The sequence below is a fragment of the Cheilinus undulatus genome, linkage group 5 (assembly GCF_018320785.1).
Source record: "Cheilinus undulatus linkage group 5, ASM1832078v1, whole genome shotgun sequence".
Taxonomy (NCBI): domain Eukaryota; kingdom Metazoa; phylum Chordata; class Actinopteri; order Labriformes; family Labridae; genus Cheilinus; species Cheilinus undulatus.
The window spans coordinates 13,831,768-13,852,327 of record NC_054869.1 but is presented as its reverse complement, the minus strand read 5'-3'; the positions used below and the strand labels follow the sequence as shown (position 1 = coordinate 13,852,327).

Sequence of the window (20,560 nt, the reverse complement as noted above, 5' to 3'; positions counted from 1 at the left end):
CAACTTAACTCATGGTGCGTAAAGGTTTAGTACCCAAAGGCATTCTGGGAAAACTTTGCAGATTTGGCATAACTCAAATTATGAGTTATAACAAAAATACTTAAATTGTTTGAGTACTGTTCACTTGAAACTAAAATGAGTTCTATCAGCTCATAAAAACAGAGTTGAAATAGCTGTTTTGGATTTTTAAGTAAACACAACTCAATTTTAACCACCTTTTACTTCATTAGTTTAAACAAAGTAAAATAAAGTAAATTTAGCCCTTTAGCTGTTATGACCAAGAAGTACAAGCAACTTGTTTATGATAAGTATTTATAACAGGTTACAAAAACTGAGTCAATTCAACTCAGTGTTTCTAAGTAAAATTGATGTTGCCGTTTAAAGTGCAGAGACATGAAAATTTAACAAATTCAATTCAAGATCCTGTAATTGGACCCCTTCCAGACTGTTCAGGTTGAAGCTAAGGAACAGTGCTGACAGTTTAGAGTCAGGGACTTTATTCAGACAAGTCTAAAGGTGGAAAAACAAACAATAATGAGAAACTGGAGGGACTCAGGGAGTCCTTGATATAAAATGAGTATACTGTCTCTAATGTTGATGTAAAATTAGAATGAATCATGGTGAAAAACAATTCAGGAAGATGCAATGTATTCATTTATTTGTTCATGTAAAATTCAATACGAAACTGACCAAGCTCTTTCATACCTCCACTCTTTAACGCCCTACTTGGAGTAAAGTCAGCCCTCTATGTAGCCTGTTATGTGTTCCTTTACACCATCTTTTACCCTTGTGTCTTTAATATGTTGGTTAGGACTGAGGGTGTAGGGCTGGTCATCATGTGAGAGTGAGGAAAATGTGTGTATAAATATTTAATGTTGCAAATAGAAGATACAGTAGTTCTTTTCATGGTACTGGTTACATGTTATCTTCCGTTTTATTTTGTTGAACCATGTTGTGTTCTGTATTATATATTAATTATAATTCATGTAAAACAAGTACACATTAACTTCATAAAAAGTGCATATTTCTACTGATATTATCTTTCTGGGTTAGCTGTTTAAACTGTCAGTATGCAACATGAACATTCCTATCATGGTATGCACACCAACACACTCTACTTACTGTACTGATTAGTTTCATGATACTTGTATGTATTCATTTTCCTTTTTTTCTATGTCATCAGAATAAATTGCGCTGCACTACTGCAACCCAGGCTGCCCTGTGCTGCATTTTTGCACTGGCACTCAAAGAAGCTAATGTTATTCATCTTCTAGTTTTGTTTTTTTAATTAATTAATACTCAATGTCTTATCTTAAATTTCTGTTTTTGAATGTTGTCTTTTTTACAGTTACAGCATGAGCAAAGAGCCCAAGACAAATATCTCACTCTGAGGGACAATAAAGTTTATATTATCTTACATGTTCACACTTTATAATGTAGTTAACCTTAAAAAACAGCCAAAGCCGGCTTCACTGTAAAATAACTTGTGCCTTTTGACTTGAACTCTCTAAGCAGAAGAAAATATGCAAACTACCCTTATATTTTCACTAATGCTTCCTGAATGGTCTAGTATGTAATAGAAAGAAGAGATAATGCCACAGTTTTGATTTTTGTAAATGCTGCTTCAAAACATTTATTTCATGTGTAACACATCTTTTACATGTTTATACAGACATACAACATAACAGAAAGATTTGATAACAATGTGCAAGTAGAGAGTACAGTAATATTCAGAAGTTAGAAAAAAGATCATTTATGCCTGTGCGTCCTGGCATAGAAAGAGACGAGAGAAAGAGGTGAGACAGCGATCAGCTTAAAAATAAAAGAAAGCACCCAAGGGTCAAGATTTGTCACAAAAGCAAAACTGTGACACAAAATCAACAGACATCAGTGTGCAAAGTTGTACAAAATCCTGGTAAACCTGACTCCATGTCATGCCCCAGCACCTCCTAATGTGTGAATTCTCTGTGTTTTGGTTCAATACCGAGAAAGCATGAAAGTCTTGTGTAACAGTTAGCATTAAACAGAATAAAATAAAGAAATAACTAGGATTGTTTACTTTGGAATTCAGTCTGCATCTATGACATCACGTTTAAGGCCATTGGTTTCTTACAATACATGCAAACAAGCAAACTAAGCGAGAAAAACATCAATGGGATCCTTTAAGGTACATTTATCTTTGTAGTAAAATTAAAGCATTGTGCTGCTGGATGAAGCTTTTGTTTGAGTGCCGGCAGCAGGAATGTTATCAGTCTCACATGTGTGCTGTTTTTAATCTAGGTCAGGCCGCAGACTGGCGACAGTGAACACTGCAAATCTGCAGGGATTACGGAGGCCTCAGAGAGATGAAGCACATCCCCCGTTTAGCATAACAAATATCTGCTGGCCTGCCAATATATTCTACCCTGATTTCATTTAATAGGTTTGTGCTTGCCTTATACACACTGATCACTTTATTAGGTACAACTGTTCAACTGCATTTTAATGCAAATTTCTAATCAGCCAATAAAATGGCAGCAACCATTTCATTTAAGCATGTAGACATGGTCAAAGTCATCTGCTGAAGTTAAAATCGAGCATCAGAATGGTAATAAGAGTGACATGGCTGATGGCATCTGATGGCCTGAGACAAGCATAACTGATGCAAAACCAGTCAAACATAGAAGCAGATGAGTTACTGCAGCAGAAGACTCCTCTCAGCTAAGAACTGGAAACTTATGCTACAATTTGAATTGGATCACCAAAATTGGAGGATGAAAAGATTGGGAAATGTTGCTTGGTCTGCTGAGACTCAGTTAATGCTGCAACTTTCAATTGACAGGGTCAAAATTTAGTCTTAAAAAAAGTCACTTAACCCCTTAAAAATCCAAGGGCCCACAGGCAGGCTGGCAGATTATTGTTATAGCATTCAGTTATCTACAGGGGTTTTCCAGCTAATACCTCCCAGCTACAGTCATACCTTGTTTTTTTGTTGTAGAACTCAATACTAGTAGCAGCTACCGTGAGTCTGATGCCTTGACACCTTGTTTGTGCTTGTACTCATGGCTCAAATACAGCATTCAAGTTAATATGGATAGCCTTTTTGACTCATTTTACCCATAATTCTAAGGGGTAAAATCTCCTTTCTTCCTCATTCTGATGCAAGGTCAAGATCGTCTTGATCTTGTCTACATGTCTAAATGTATTAGTTGCTGTCTTGTGATTGGCTGACTAAATATTTGTGCAGAGCAAGATCTTAAAGTGATCAGAGTATATCAGATATTCTTAAAATTTCTCAGGTAATCTCTGGAAATCAGTCATATGACTGTGAAATAGAAGCTTAATAATTAATGTGCTTTAATTGTGTAATCTCATTCCAGCTGGGCAAAAGTGTAAAAATGAGTGTGAGAAACGACTGCGAAATCAGTGACACAAAAAGTAAGAGGTCATGGGATGAGATTAAGGAGATTAAGAGAAGAACTGCAGTGGTGTTCAGATACTTCAAAGGTTAACAAAATTACTGATGGGGTCTAATGGAGGTCGTTACATAACATATAGAACACATACACAAAACCATCAGTGGCAGCAACAGAAAACAAAGAAAAAATCAAAGCTGTACAAAAGCAAAATAGTTTCAATAGAAAAATAAATACATATCTGAGAATATGGGGTTAAATAGTTTGTTAGAAACCGGGAAAATTAAAGAAGAAGGCAAAAATGTAAACTCAGAAAGTCTGTGCATTCCTCTGCTTAACTAACACATGCTTAATATACTCAAACAGTGCACTGGGTTTTCTTTAAAATAAGTGATTGCTGACTTGCAGCTCCAGATATGCATCAATACTTTAAATGTTCTCCACTGAGTATGCTTAACTAAAACTGTAGTCACAAAGAAAAAACTGACCTCATGGTTTCTGAAATCTTGTGAAAGTTGCAGAGGAGAGAGCTAGTCTTAAAGGATATAACACAACTTTGATGCTTTACAGAACAGTAATAAAGCTCTCTACTGTACATTCGAGTATTACAAGATATACAAATATGCTTCACAACGAGACAGAGAGCGTGCATCCCATCCTGTGGTGTGCTAACATCTGCAGAGAAACAAGTACAGACTGTGGCAGGCCGCTCACAGGCTAAAGGGAGTGAGATACAGAGAGTACAGTAGTAATAGAACAGCGTAAGAGTGTGAGACAACACATGGTACCAGGCAGTAGTAATGACTTTGTTTGGTCACACATCATCTCTTCCCTGTGAAATCTTCAGCTGGCGGGGCAGTGGGGGAGCTGGTGTGGTGGGCCGAGGAGTCTACCTGTCCCTCAGGCTGGACCGACTGCACTGTCTCTACCAGGCTGCCGCTGGGTAGCACCACGTATCTGGCGGCCATGTCTTTGGGCTGCAGCTCCCGCATGCCCTCCTTACTGTGCCAGATCCCGTAGCCAAAATACACAAAAAGACCTGGGAAAGGGACAGAGAGCAACACCTGACTGAAATGGCTCCAAACTCAAGTGCAGGTTTAGGTGTAAAGAGTTTGATCCAGAAATCGCCTCCAGGGTTTGAGGCACAAGCAAAGAACAGTTCTGTTGTAAAGTCCAAACCAAACCCAATGTTGAAACTACTTACCTATTTTTTAATCTAAAGAGTTGGCTGCCACCTCTATTCCAGTGTGTCTATTTGACCATACAAAGCTTTGAAACGTGCTGTGGAACCATGATAAGTAAATAAACCATGTGGAGCTCTCGTTTGATTGCAATACTCCTCATCTAAACACAAGTGTCTGGTGGAGGTGGGCAGCATGACTTGTGGACTGTGTGTTTGCCAAGTTCACAGCACGCTAAGAGCTCAACCGTGATGTCATTGTTAGCAGAGGTGCAGGTGGTGAAACAGGTGGTACAAATAAAGCTCTACAGCTGAACAGAAAATGTGTATTGTGGACTTTGTTAAATAGAAATCATAGTGCAGGAAGACACTTTAAACCTTTTCGCCCTCTGAGAGATGCCCATAAAACAGACTGCGTGGTTTATACACCTGTGCAACCCATAATCACTGGCTAAGATACAGTTAACTGACAATTCATTAAAATACAAACAATTCTGTTCAATCCAATCTGATTTGGTTCAGTCTGATTTGATTAGATCTGATGCAAGTTGATTGTGGATTGTGTGGCTGGTGCAAACCAGAGCTGTTTCTTTAACTGTGTAAAGCACTTTGAGTTTGTCTTTCTCTGGTGCTCTAAAAATAAACTTCCCTTGCCTTGCCAAGCATGCAGTACACAGCTAAGTGGTGAGAAAACCGTCTTCTTATCAAAACATTATCAGACAATTCCAATTCTTCTGATTGCTTGGACAGTAGCACAGCTTAAGTGCTTCTGGATAAAAGCTAAAATGAGCATGCTAACATGCTTACAAAAACATTGCTAACCCACAAATGCTACGTAGAAATTATGATTATAATGTTAATGATAGGACGCATTATTTTCAAATACTATTTTAACTCTATTATAGCAGGAATCCCTATTAGGATTAAAAGATTTATATTACAACTTAAGCTCTCAACTGCAACAGCTTACTGTGCTAGCATGCTAACATTTCATAGTAAACTGCTATAGACTGGACCAGAAGCTGGTGGGATGTAGATAGATAGATAGATAGATAGACAGACAGACAGACAGACAGACAGACAGACAGACAGACAGACAGACAGACAGACAGACAGATAGATAGATAGATAGATAGATAGATAGATAGATAGATAGATAGATAGATAGATAGATAGATAGATAGATAGATAGATAGATAGATAGATAGATAGATAGAGGGGGGTTCTAAAGGTATATGTCCCATATGTAAAATCAACCTATCAAATTAATGTGATTGTTCTATCCTATATAGTTGAGATGTTTATTTCTACCTCCAAAATGGTTGACATATCAGCATTCCCTTGACAAGAACAAAATTATCAAAGGGGATTTGCAAAGGATCAGAGTACTAGTATATCATAACTGACTTTTTGTAAAGTCAGTTCAAGCCAGACCTTTTAACCATTTTTATCTCTTGCTGAGTTGTGGATTTCATGATGAAGTTTTTTCCAAGTCTGACTGGAATCAAATAATCCCAGGCTTTTTACTTGCTATTATGGAGGACATGTGGTCATTTTTTCTCTCAGGATGGTTTGCCAAGAGAGAACATAGCCTAAGGCTCTGTCATGTGTAATACTCTGTGTGCTTCTTGTTAACGTGTTGCAGTCTGACAGTCGTGTTTAAATGGTTTACCGGTCCAGAAAGGCCTTAGGTTAATGACTCTAATCATGTTTCCCCACTGATCCTTTTACTGACAGGGTTTTAGCTCTGTCTCACCAACATCTGCATCATCACCGAGCTGCTGACTGAAGGGAAAAACTCTCTCTCTTTCCCCTGAGAGAACAGAAAATGTTTGTATAATGCGATGATGCAACACTCAGATACATTTGGTTCTCCAGCAACAGACGTCACATGTTTTATGATGGTGTATTCAGACAGCTTAAACACATTAAAATCACATATCACTGCCTTTGGTAAACATTATGAGCAACATGCAACAAAGTGCTCCTGTAGAGTGGAAGATATATCTTTAGAGCATATGGTAAATCTATTTGGTCAAGTATACAGGAAGATTTTAAGATATTTCACATGATTATCAATGTTTTGTATGTTTTTATTTGTGCTGTGATCTTACCTATGGCAATCCAGACTGTGAATCGAACCCAGGTCAGAGCACTCAGCTTCATCATGAGGAACACATTAATCAGGATACTAACACCTGGAGTCAGTGGAACCAATGGAACCTAAAGAAAATAAAAAGCCACAGTCACACAACAACCATAGACTGTTTTATGTGAATAAAACATTTGGCTTCAAAATAAGTACACATTTATTTATTACTAACTCTTAGCATGACAAACTTTCAAGTGAAAAGCTGCAGGATGGTTCACCATAGTACCAGTGGTGTGTTACAACTTTTCTGATAAGGCTGGCCTGACTGGGGCCTGATTTATCATACACTGATTTTTATGTCTTAATGCATTTACGATGTCTGTTTCTTCTAAACATACTCCCTTTAAGACATATGAATCATAGAGGCTTTGTTCTTTAATTACTCAAAAATGTAACTGATGTGCCAAAATTACAACAGAGTGAAACTACATTAGAAATTGGGCTTCACTGAAACGCAGCAACACCAAGGCGGCCCGCCTCAGGCTCAGCAGGTGAATCAGAAATAAAGCCTAATTTATACTTCATACTGAATCTATGCCACAGTTCATGCTGTTCGTCTGCAAAGATCTGAACCCTTCACACATAGCCTGATATATGCTGGCTAGCACTGGGTGACTTTCAGTCCTAATATCTACAGACATTGTATGTGTACTTTTGAGAGAGATGGATGACTGCAGACAACAAAATAATTTGTCAAATCTATTGGCCTACATCCAAAATGATCAGACATACATTTCCTCATCCACGTCTATCTCAGTGGATGAGTAAGTGCAGAATTCTCCCACCTCTACCTCAACTGAATCCACATTGGTTTCAATTGCCATGGCTTTCTATACACAAACAAGCAGGGAAAGTTGCGGTATGAGTGGGATCTGGCTTGAAAATCAGACTAGTTTCCTGAGGTTACCAAACACCCACACAGATGGACAGATATTAACTCAATCATACCAAAACCTGGTTTTGGATACATACATTGAATACCTTTGCCCGTAAGGGCATAAATGTAGAGAATGATACTTTAATTTTTCATAATAAAAATATGTTAAGACATTAAGACAAACATTTCTGAACCTTTAGTGTAACAAATGTCCACAAACTTGAATTTTCTTATAGTTGGTTTAAGAGAAACCTGATACAATGAAGTACAGTATGGCACAGTACATTATGGTACAGCATAGTATAGTATAGTATAATATAGTATAGTATAGTATAGTATAGTATAATATAGTATAGTATAGAATGGTATCAGATAGTATATCATAGGGTAATACAGTATAGTAAAGTATAGTATACTTTAGTTTGAGATAGAATCACATAGTTGAAAACAAATTGGACAGTACAGTATAGTAAAGTATAGTACATATAGTATAGTACAGTTAAGTTTAATATGAGATAGTACAGTATGGTAGAGTATTATATGGTTAAGTATAACAATATAAAAGAGAATAGCATCGGATAATACAGTATAGTATAGTATAGCACAGCATAGTATAGTAGCAGATAATACAGTATAGTATAGTATAGTATAGTATAGTATAGTATATTATAGTATAGTATAGTATAGTATAGAATAATACAGCATAGTATAGTATAGTATAGTGTAGTATAATACAGTTTAGTATAGTATAGTAAAGTATAGTTTAGTATAGAATAGTATGAGATAGTATATCATAGAGTAATACAGTACAGTATGGTATAGTATGGTATGGTTTAGTTTGAGATAGAATGGCATTGTTGATAACAGAATAGCACAGTACAGTATAGTAAAGTATAGTATATGTACTATGGTACAGTTAAGTTTAAGATAATATATTCCTTTACTAGTCCCACAAAGGGGAAATTATGTGAAAAGTATGGAAGAGTATCATATGATTTAGTATAACAGTAAATAAGAGAATAGCATGGGATAATTTAGTATAGTATAGTATAGTATAGCATAGTATAGCATAGTATGGCAAAGTATAGTATTGTATAGTATAGTACAATAAAGTAAAGCATAGCATGGTACACACCGTGTTCCACATTATTATGCAAATGACGTTTTTCTCTGATTTTCTAAATATCACTGCAAATGACAGTCACAATATTTTTCAAGTCATCAACAGTTAGAGTATAATTCAAATGTTTTTGAACAAACTTCATAATGATAACTATTTTTTTTTTTTAAATAAAAACCTCAAAATGCACTTTTCCACATGTTCCACATTATTAAGCAGGCCACAGGTTTCAGCAATATGGGAAAGAAAAAGGATCTCTCTGCTGCTGAAAAGTGTCAAATAGTGTAATGCCTTGGACAAGGAATGAAAACATTGGATATTTCAGGAAAAATTAAGCATGATCATCGTACTGTGAAGAAATTTGTGGCTGATTCAGAGCACAGACGGGTTTGTGCAGATAAAGACATAATGAGGAAGGTTTCTGACGGACAAATACATCAGATTAAGAAAGCGGATGCTAAAATGCCATTACAAAGCAGCAAACAAGTATTTGAAGCTGCTGGTGCCTCTGGAGTCCCACCAACCTCAAGGTGTAGGATCCTCCAGAGGCTTGCAGTTGTGTATAAACCTACTATTCAGCCACCCCTAACCAGTGCTCACAAGCAGAAATGGTTGAAGTGGGCCCAGAAATACATGAAGACTCATTTTCAAACAGTCTTGTTGACTGATGAGTGCCGTGCAACCCTGGATGGTCCAGATGGAGGAGTAGTGGATGGTTGGTGGATGGCCACCATGTCCCAACAAGGCCGGGATGTCAACAAAGAGGGGGCGGAGTTATGTTTGGGCCAGAATCATGAGGAGAGAGCTGATAGGCCCCTTTAGGGTCCCTGAAGGTGTGAAAATGACCTCAGCAAAGTATATAGAGTTTTTGACGGACCACTTTCATCCATGGTACAAAAAGAGAATCGTGCCTTCTGTAGCAAAATTTTCTTCAAGCATGACAATGCTCCATCTCATGCTGCAAAGAATAGCTCTGTGTCATTGGCTGCTATGGGCATAAAAGGAGAGAAACTCATGGTGTGGCCCCCATCCTCCCCTGACCTCAACCCTACTGAGAACCTTTGGAGCATCCTCAAGCTAAAGATCTATGAGGGTGGGAGGTAGTTCACATCAAAACAGCAGCTCTGGGAGGATATTCTGACATCCTGCAAAAAAAATTCTCGCAGAAACTCTCCACAAACTCACAAGTTCAATGGATGCAAGAATAGTGAAGGTGATATCAAAGAAGGGCTCCTATGTTAACACGGAACTTGTCCTGTTAAGATGTTTTTGATTGAAATAGCTTTGATTTCAGTAAATATGGCCCCCTGATGCTGCAATTTCTACAAATGACCATTTTCAGTTCTTTACAACCTATAAAATGTTTTAAAAAGCTGTTGTGCTTAATAATGTGGAACAGTGCATTTTGAGGTTTTTTTTTTTTTTATAATTTTTGTCATTATGAAGTTTGTTCAAAAACATCTGAATTATGCTCTAATGGCTGATGGCTTTAAAAATATTCTGACTGTCATTTGCATTAATATTTAGGAAAATCAGAGAAAAATGTCATTTGCATAATAATGTGGAACACTGTGTAGTATAGTACACTATAGTGTAGTATACTTTAGTATGTTATAGTATGAATTGTACAGCATAATATGGTATACTATTCTATACTATAGGGTTGTACTGTATAGTACAGCATGAGATAGTATAGTATTGTATAGCATAGTTTAATATAGCATAACATACCATAGCCTAGCACAGCATAGCATAGTGTGGTTTATGACAGCTCTAGCTTGCTTCCACCTTTGGAGCACTGACATTTATGAGATGCATTTTGTTCGTGCATGTTGTACATCTATGATTACTGAGTGTGTGAATGTCTAAAGTCATTGAAGTACAAACAAATCTTCATGTATATTTTTGTACATAAATTTCCTCTATATCCTGGAACTGGTATTCATCACAGCAGTGTCAGGTATGCTTATGAAAATGTCTTGACCTTTAATATTCTCAGCCATATCACACAAATGCCTTAGCTGTGAGTGTTGTGTATGACTGTGCCCCAGGGAGGATATTTCCCCTTGTAATATATTTTTATATGCAATTTTGGATCATCTATATATTGAAGTTGGCAATTCACAGATATATTTGCAAGTCTGAGGAAGAGCAAGTTGGCTTGAAACATCTCCTTTTGTTGCTAAATAAAACTTAAACGGGAGCTTCTTGGTGTATGGACTTCTTTTGCTTCTCCGTGGCTTTCCTGTACAAACACAGGCAGGACTAAGAACTATCTTATAAATCACACTGATGACTAGCTTTTAGGTGGAGTATTGTAGAGCAATGTGGACACACCAATGCTCAAATATGTAGTGCTCACAATGGTGTAGGTCACTAGGACATGGCTGCGGCACAGATTAAGCTCAGAAGTATAAACCAGGCTTAAGGGTAATGGGGTGGGGGTGCCACTTATCTCAGTCACCAGAGCAGACGTCTCATGCTCAAGGCCTGCAGCTCTCATCACACTGGTCACAAGCTCAGCCTTTGCCCCTCACAATATTTAACTCTTCTATCCCCTACTCTCTCTACTTCTGTCTCACATGCTGTCCTATGGGGGGGCTAAGCTGCACAGGGACATACACTTTAGAAACTTCCTTAAAGATATGCAGCATTGGTAGATACTCACCTGGAATGTTTTGCTGTCAGTTTGTGGCTCATGGATCCAAATGAGCACCAGGCTAACAACAAAAGCTAAGCTAAAGATCACCAGCAGCATCGTGAAACTCCACACAGGCAGCTGCAGCTGTTTGTTTCCAAATTCCAACACAGCACAGAAAGACACTGAGCTGACAATCAGAGTCAGCACGCTGAAGGCCACCACCTCGCCCGGCTCACAGTCCCCCAACAGCCTGCCCAGGTACGGCTCCCAGTACGCCTTCAGCTGCCCTACTCCTCTCCGCTCCCTGTTTTTCTGCCTCTCTACCAGCTGGAGTTTGTCAGAGAAAGACTCGTACTGCTTCAGCTCCCCACTGTCCTCGGCTATGGTCTGAGACTCTGACGGTGCAGGAGATGGGCCAGCATTGGGGTTAGGAGATGTCGAGGCTGTTCCCTTGTTGCTGCTTTTCTCAGGCTGGAAGCGCAGCACTATGACACTCGCTGCCACAAAGCTGTAGGCCAAGAGGGTGCCAATGGACAGAAACTGAACCAAGGCCTCCAGGTCAAAGATGAGAGCCATAGTAGCCATGAGAAACCCAAACACCAGAATAGCAATGACAGGAACTTTGGTGACAGGGTTGACGCGTGAAAAAACAGTGAAGAACAGCCCATCTTCAGCCATGGCGTACACGATCCGAGGGAGGGAGAAGAGATTACAGAGCAGCACGGTGTTCATGGCTAGGAAAGGAAACAGATTTTCATTATCACTAACATCTTTGAATGAAAGCAAAACATTTTGAATTTGCATTTTTTTGTGCAATTTCGACAGCATGCGGGAGTTTCCCTTCATATTTTGATGGATCAATTCCTCTACTACAGACCTGTCTTTCAAAACAGATTAAGTTATTTAAGTTTCTGTACGTTTTCAATACTATAGGTCACTTCAGTAACAGAGATTGTTTTTGTTGCACAAGAAGTCTGTTGGAGAAACTCTGAGTTTTTTCATAGCCAAACATAGGAAAAAATGTCAATGTGTGGGAGTTTTACCCCGTCTCAAGGAAAGCTTGGTTACGTGAGACATACTGCAGTGATATTTTAAGAGAAATAACTATAAACTGTGAAAATACAACAAATCTCAACAAGTTGTGACCTGCACATTCACCACGCTATGAAATAATAACGTATAATTATGTAACATTACGACACATGAAGCAAATACTCGGAACTATTTCTAGAGTAAACCACTGGGCGGAGTGGCACAGTGCAGCAGCCATGTCTGCAGTGTAGTTCCGGCTTTGCATTTAGCTCTAAAACATCTCCGTCTCGTAATGTTCCATGATTATTTCATAGCGTGGTGAATGCACAGGTCACAACTTGTCCACGAGATTGTTTTGGAGTTGTTGGATTGTGTATTTGATGAGTTTGATGAGGGAAAGCCGGAATACCATCTGCTTACATTGAGTTGGCACAGCAGGTTCAAACTCAGCAGCGGCGATCTAAAAATAGCTTGCACCGACAACCGAAGGTAATGAACCTATTACTAAGACAATAGGAATTATGGCAATGGGAGAATTTGCCAAAATGTTGAAGTATCCCTTTAAGCAGACTCTGCTTTATTAAACATTTTTTTAATTTGGTTTTGCAGGTCAGGTTTTTAACTTTTAACTTTTGGTCTCCTAACAGCTACCTCAACTCTTACCATAACCCTAAACAGAAGTTAACGCTGATTCTATCTATAAATTTTTGCCTGTATTTCCATTTTGAAATATACAGCGTCTCAGATGAACGTTCTGCAGCTAGACTGTTTTGATGTTTATCAGTACTTTCTAGTCTGTAGTGTGTGAAAGGTGCTGAAAATAATAAAACTGGTTCGATTTAGTTAATTTGGCTACAAGAACAAAAAAATTCATGTTGTTATTAGCAGGGTCCTTTTGTTGATTTTCATTTATTTCTCTTCGCATATACCCATCAACACTCAGCAGAAACATACCTTTTACTAACCTGAAAAATTTAGGGCTTTAAAAGAAGGCACATTTAGGGCTTAAGCCCTGTAGGCCACCCCCTGATTCCACCTATGTTATTTAAAGAGACCTTATATAAACCCACTTAAAAGCACTTGGCAAAATGTGCAAGGAAAATAGGCAGAAACCTTGAGCAGGAATGTACTCAGTGGAGGACATCAATCTGACTAAGACATAACATTGACACTTACCACATATGGAACCAACTGCCACGACAATCCCAGCCCAGCTGTAACCCCGGCGAAAGAAAGCATCTGCTAACGCCGAGTTTGGGTCCAGTGTATGCCAGGGTACCATCAGTGTGAGCACGGTGGACACCAGGATGTAAGCTGTTGCTGCCAATCCAAGTGAGATCGCCGTTGCAATGGGAACAGCTTTCTGTGGGTTCTTTGCCTCCTCGCTTGAGGATGCTATCACGTCAAAGCCCACAAATGCGTAGAAGCATGTAGCCGAGCCTGCAAGTATTCCAGATAAACCAAAGGGAGCAAAACCCCCTTCTTTTTGGCTCCAGTTGGCTGGTTCGGCCAGCATAAAGCCAAAAACGAGGATGAAGATGATGACACCCATGCTGATGGTGGAGAAGATGTGGTTGAGGTAAGAGGACACTTGAACTCCAAAGGAAATGAAGAATGAGGCAATTATTAGGATCCCTGCTGCAAGGACATCTGGGTAATGTGCAAGGAAGGGCACGTTCCACTGCATTATGTGCGTCTGGGTGAAGTTCTGGATGGCGTGGTTAAAAATGGAGTCCAAGTAACCGCTCCAGGCACGTGCCACTGCAGCACCACCAATCATATTCTCCAGAATCACATTCCAGCCAATGAGGAAGGCCCAAATCTCCCCCACTGAGACGTAGGTAAACATGTAGGCAGATCCTGTTTTGGGGATGCGTGCTCCAAACTCTGCATAACAAAAGGCAGCCAGAAGAGAGGCGATCCCGGCGAAAAGGAATGATATGATGACGGCAGGCCCGACCATGTCTTTAGCCACCGTTCCAGTTAGGACGTAGAGCCCAGAGCCCACCATGCCTCCGACCCCCATCAGAGTCAAGTCCAAGGTGGAGAGGCAGCGTTTCAATGATGTGGCCATCATGTCGTCCTCCAGTGTCTTCAGCCGGTTCAGTTTCTGACAAAGACGCACCGCTGGGGTGCAGCCTCTGGGACAGGTTGCCATAGTGACGGAGGATGACAGGCCAGCTGTGCAGAATGGTGATTTAATGGTCACTCTGGATCCATCAGCTGTCTATGACGCTGACCTGCAAGACAAAGGTGGACCTACATCAGTGTTTGGGACCATCTGTTCCAATCTATACTAAATAAGTCTAAACACAGAATGGTTTTCCAATATTGGTCATCATCTTAACAGTAAAAGTAACAGTAGCACAAAGCATAAAGAAGTAGCATGGAAAACTAATAAAGCACAGTGTATAATTTGTCATGGTCATTTTAGTGCAAATCATTACTTATATTAGCAATATATCCTGTATTATTTATAGTTATGCATATTGTGGACCCATTTTTTGAGCTATGGGTGCAAAATCAAATGGCTTTTTTAGTTAAAACAACAACTCTTTACGCAGAAACTTGCATAAAAATAGAATAACACAAAATGAATGCCATAATTTTGATAGCTATTCAGAGAAAACAATCATAAGGCTTTTTAATTGTCTTTAAATCATCTTGAGGCCTCATGTGCGGAACTGAAAACTCATCTCTCACTACAGCTCTGACCACGTCATCTTTTAAGTCTCCGGCGTGCTTGTGTGTAAAAATAAAGCTTTCAGAGCGGAAACTGTACAAAACATGGATGGTAAAAGCCTTTGTAATAATATATTTTGTACTGCCAGAAGTACATTCAAGCTATCATCGCTGGTGTTTCCTGCTCCGGGCGCTACAACATCCCGATTCCTGCCCTCGATGAATGGCGACAACAGGATGCCTCCGTTATAATTACGTAACGCTTTATCCCCCTAGAAATAATAAAACCACTGCCGTAATGCACGACTCATTTACACGACATTTAACCACAGTTACATGGCCAAAAACGAGACCGTGGAGGAAACGTGCAAGGAGCCTAATCGTCTCTTGAATACCAAATTAATTATTTAAAACAAAATGGAAACGGAGGCAAAAAGAGCTCGTTGGTGGGCTGTTATACTTCTCCTTAGTGGATATGCTAGATATGCAGAGCGATATCGCACTCTTAATTTGAAGGAAGGTGTGCTCAGTGGGTTTCCCCCGTGATCAGAAGAAAGAAGCATCAGTAAATGACTTATAGATTTACCGTTGTTTTTCAGGCTGTATCATCTGTGCTGCAGGTTCGGAGCGGTTAGAAGTTGCCAGGATGAATCGTCTGATGATGATGGAGCAGAAGGTGCGCCGAGGAATAAAACATGTAGCTCCAGCCTGGACTGTTTCTTAAAGGGACAGTCACCTCTACAGCCCTGATCAAAGGGCTTTCCCGCTGCACCCCACCCATCATACAGCAGAACAGGCCCTATTTGTTCAGGACAAACAGATCCGATTTCACAATGGATCAAACCTTTAAAATAAGCCGTTAAAAAAGGGGGGAAAAATGTCCAAATGTCATGAATGTAGATCATGTTATTTGTCTTTGCATATGATTCGGATTAATGTATGCGTTGGTCAAAAGTAATGACTGGGATCACAATAAATGGATTATTATGATCCCAGAAGGGTGCTCAGAAATAAAATCTTACAAGCCTTTATATTGGTCAAATAGCTGACCACTTTTGACTGTCTATCAAGATTGGCCTTTTAATTTTTTTAGTTTCTCTTTAATCTGTTACTACTTTTTAAAAAGGTACAGCTAGGGCTGGAAAAAATTGTAGTAATTAGCTTATGATAAAACAAGAGATCCATATTCTCTTGTAGTGATTGAGGAGAGATCATAGTTCACTGTAAAAGTCCCTTATTTATCAAAATTGCTATTCATTACTCAGTACTGTGAGTAAACTTTAAACTTCTTACTTTTTGAGTAGATTTATGGACCAGCACTTTTACTTCAGATTTTAATCAAAGTAAAATCTAAAGTAAAAGTAGTCCCTACCTTTTCTTGAGTACAATAGCGTTGTACTTTTTCAACCTCTGGGTACAGTGTGTAATATTTAGCAGCATTTAGCAGAAAACTAAGTAAAAAGGCTGCAACATAACAAAGTAGGAAAAAGTGAAGGGGGTCTAAATACTCTCTGAATGCACTGTATTATTAAAACAAAGATTTATTCAAATGTATTTAACCAGCAAAACCTCACTGAGATTAAGAATCTCATTCACAAGTGTCCTGGCCAAGACAGGCAGCAGCATAGTTGACAAAGGCATAGACATTAAAAAAACAAAGTAATTACAATCACAGAAACACCAAATCCAGAGTCACAGAGCAGAAAGTCATCACTTAAAACATCTACAACCTGACACATCATCCTCCAATGCCTTCAATCTACCTTTAAAAAGATTTAAAGAGACCAGCTCATCCAGAAATAAGGTCTCCTTTAACAGATTCCAGGCTGCAGGAGCAGCATACCTGAAACTCTTAACCCATTTCAAGACGGACTTTGGGAACAGAGCAAACGTAAATTTTGTGACTGAGTCACAGAGCAAAGACTGTAGCTTCCAGAACTTTTCACATAAAAATCACACAAGAATGATGGAAGCAGATTTAGAAAAGCCTTATAAATAAAGACATGCCAGTGATTTAGCTGACATGTGGTCAAAGAAGGCCAACCAACTCGATCATACAGAGTACAATGATGAGTCAAGGACTTAAGGCAAGTTACAAACCTCAGAGCCCCATGGTACATAGTATCTGAATTCAAGGCATTGAGAAGATGCATGCATGTACAGAACATCACCGTAACCAATCAAAGGCTTAAAAGTGGCTGCAAGAAGCCTTTTCTTTGCAGCAAAAGAAAAACAAGAGTTATTTCTGAAATAAAAACCCAGTCACAGCTTTAACTTCTTTACAAGTTGTTCAATATGAAGCTTAAAAGACAGTGACTCATTACTGAAGAATGCAAGATATTTATAAGATACAGATTCAGATTCAACTACCTCCTTTTTCTTTGAGTTTGAACACATCATGAGTTTGGTTTTGGCAGGATTTAGAACCTGTTTTAACTCAGAGTTTTCTGTACAACATCAAAAGCCTCTTGTAAACAACAGAGAGCCAGATGCTGTGTAAGGAGCAGAGCAATAAACGACAGTGTCATCTGCATATAAATGAAAATTTGCATTAGGAACATTATGCCTGACCATAAAATATTCCAACAATTAGCAACAATTAAATAAATAGTCAGGGATGCACGTTATTATCAGCATGGTATGGGCAGATGTGGGCTTAAGATTTAATTATTGACATCGGCAATTATGAACATTTCAGCTGAACTTTGAAGCAAATAGATTATCTGTAAATATCAGCAGAAATTAGGAATACATGCTTTGATAAGGTGAAGTAATCAATTTCTTATACTTGAAAACAAAGTGTTATTGTGTTATTTTAGCACACTGTAGGGATTGTCTCAACCTGCATACCTGTTTTTGAACAGGAGAATTAATTTTAATATGAAATAGGCTCCTTAAATGGTGCATGTTTTAATTCTGCTCCACAGAACTTGTTGCAGTGCTGTTTGTTGCTCTTTAAAAGGCATATTTCTTTTACAATTACTGATACAGTTATGTTTTGCAAATAATCTATATCTCATCAAAAATATTACTTTCAGTCATGTATTACTGTCTATGTTTGACACAAGATAAATCTATCGTTGTTGGTAGAAATAATTGCCCTGTTTTATATTTGTTTCTAAAACAAAGAGACTGTTATACTGACAGGAACATAGCTACATGCTGTCCTCTCTTTCTCTGTCTCTCCTCTTAATAAAGCTCTTCTCTGTGTACATATGAAACTCTACAGACATGTGTCAGACTTCACTGATAGGCAGGGTCACTGAAGATTAATTGTTTTCTTTTTCTTCAGATTTATGTATTTAATGGTAGTAAGTTTCATGAACGTTTGTAATTCTCCTCAGACAGGTTTGTAAGGGTCTTTATATGCGTAAAACTAAGCTGAATTTCTACTTTAGTGTTCCTATTATGTTTTATATCCGTTAATTATCTATAAACACCACATTTATCATGTTCCCTGCAAATAAAGACATGCCAAACATTTAAGTATTGTTCTCTTAACAACACAAATGCGGGGATTTGAACATTTATTTATTCCCCATACTCATAGTATTAATGGAATATATACCAATTTTTTTTAACATAGCCCACACCCCTGGCTTACGCGGGCAACAAAGAGACACACAGCTGGAGTACACACACACAGTGCTGATGCGCTGGTCCTCTGTGGTCAGAGAGGAGCTTTAAGAGGAGGAAGTTCAGGTGTTTGTCCTCCAGCATTCTGAAACTTTTGCCCTCAACAGATAGAAGCCTTGAGTCTACACTACCAACATGTTAGTGTACCTTTCAGTGTAGGTGTGTGCGTGAGCGTCGTGTTTGTGTGTCACTCTTATGCAGCATGAAAGCAGACGAGGAGAGGAGAGGAGCAGACACTGCTGCGTAAAAGACGCACGAACGGTCAAAGAGAAAGGGATAATAGGAGAAAGAGTGACAGGGGGACAGGAGATCATGATGGAAAAATTTAAAAACCGAAGATTGTGGACAAGTCTCAACTCACGAGTCCGAGGACGGAATCAAGTACAAGAACAGCAGTCCGGTTTGGAGTAAACAGCAGCGGTCTTACAGCGACATCCAAACTAGCAGCTAACACCGGACAATATGTACAAGCCCACCGCCATGATCGGAAAGCCATGCCGTAACAGACCGGGAGAAGAATGAGAACATTTTTTTTCTATCACAGAAAGCTTTCCGCGTTGCTCTCAGTGCTAGCTATGATGAAGAAATGTGTTGGTCTGGCTAAAGCAGAGCTAATGTTCGGTTAGCAGCCGTAAATAAAAGCACAACAAGCAACCCTTTCCCTCTTAACTATCACACACGCTGAAGTGGGTTGGCAGATGAGCAAAAACATCCTTTCTACTACAGAAGACTTTTAGTGTTGCTGTCTTCTCTGATTTTAATAAAGAAATGTCCAGTTTTGACAAAGTGCTGCTGTGGTTAATTCAGGACTCATCGCTCCACAAGCAGCTGGTGTCCACAAGCATTGACAAAAGAAGTTACCTCCTCAGCTATCATAATCCTGCCAAAGCAGGTTAAAAGAGGAGTGAAAACATCTTTCCTAACATGAAAAGCTTATATGGTTTGTTTTATTCTTTGTCATATAGAAATGTGGCCCAGTTTTGGTGAAACAGAGGCACAAGCTATATCTGAGATATTTAGAAAAGTGGAGGCAGCCATTAGAGGGCTTTCAGCACAAGTAAACCCTGCCCATAGTGCACCTCTGTATGGCTGAATCTCAAACTCCTCCCTAAACCCTGAGCCCTAAGCCCTTATTGACTTAACTGACTGCACCTGGAAAGTGATTGAGTGCATGAGCCTGCAAGGGGTTGAAGTGGTAGAAATAGGAATGGGACAGCCCTTTGTTTTTTTTGTTGACAGTCAGCATCTTGCAGAGCTTAAAACAAAGATAAAAACAAGCATGCTTCACCTACAGACCTATTTTCTCAGTGTATAAAGGCTGTTTTATATAATATACGACAGAAAAAAATACTTCTTTTTTGCAACGTCCACCCCTTTTTGCACCTTCCATGTTTTTTGTTTACAATTCTGCTCTTTTCACTTCACTTTTGTAGCGTTTACCAGCAGGCATTCCGCAAGAATCCCTGTCATACATCACAATGCAATGAACTGTGGGTAATTCCCTCACACTAAGTCTGCAGAGATGCCCACTCACAGAAAGGATGCATAAAGGGCTCAAAAAGTCAGCAAGAGATCCCTCATGCACTTTATGATTTGACAGTGGGACAGCCCTAAGCCCTCACGGGCTTAGCGGGAGCACGCCTCAAAGTCAGTGAGTGTGTGAGTGTGGACATTGGGATTGGGCCTATGTATGGCTCTGGTTAACACAGTGGAGGCAGCCATCACTGCCAGCATTCAGTACAAGCGAACGCAACTCTGTATTTTAAAGCTTAGAAATTAGCATCACTCAGTCAGTTACTCACCAACTTACTTACTTACTCATACACAGACATTGCCATGTGTAGG

At 39.1% G+C, this 20,560-nt stretch overlaps 1 protein-coding gene across 1 annotated transcript; it reads right to left on the bottom strand.

Moving 5' to 3' along the window:
* Nucleotides 1-1,625: 1,625 nt before the first annotated feature.
* On the bottom strand, nucleotides 1,626-15,809 carry slc7a4 (solute carrier family 7 member 4). The gene is made up of 5 exons (XM_041788535.1): nucleotides 15,666-15,809; nucleotides 13,574-14,637; nucleotides 11,393-12,099; nucleotides 6,690-6,798; nucleotides 1,626-4,434 (listed from the first exon to the last, which is right to left on the bottom strand). Exons 2-5 carry the CDS (start codon nucleotides 14,553-14,555, stop codon nucleotides 4,217-4,219), a joined length of 2,016 nt encoding a protein of 671 aa, XP_041644469.1. The 5' UTR covers nucleotides 14,556-14,637; nucleotides 15,666-15,809; the 3' UTR covers nucleotides 1,626-4,216.
* Nucleotides 15,810-20,560: the final 4,751 nt, after the last annotated feature.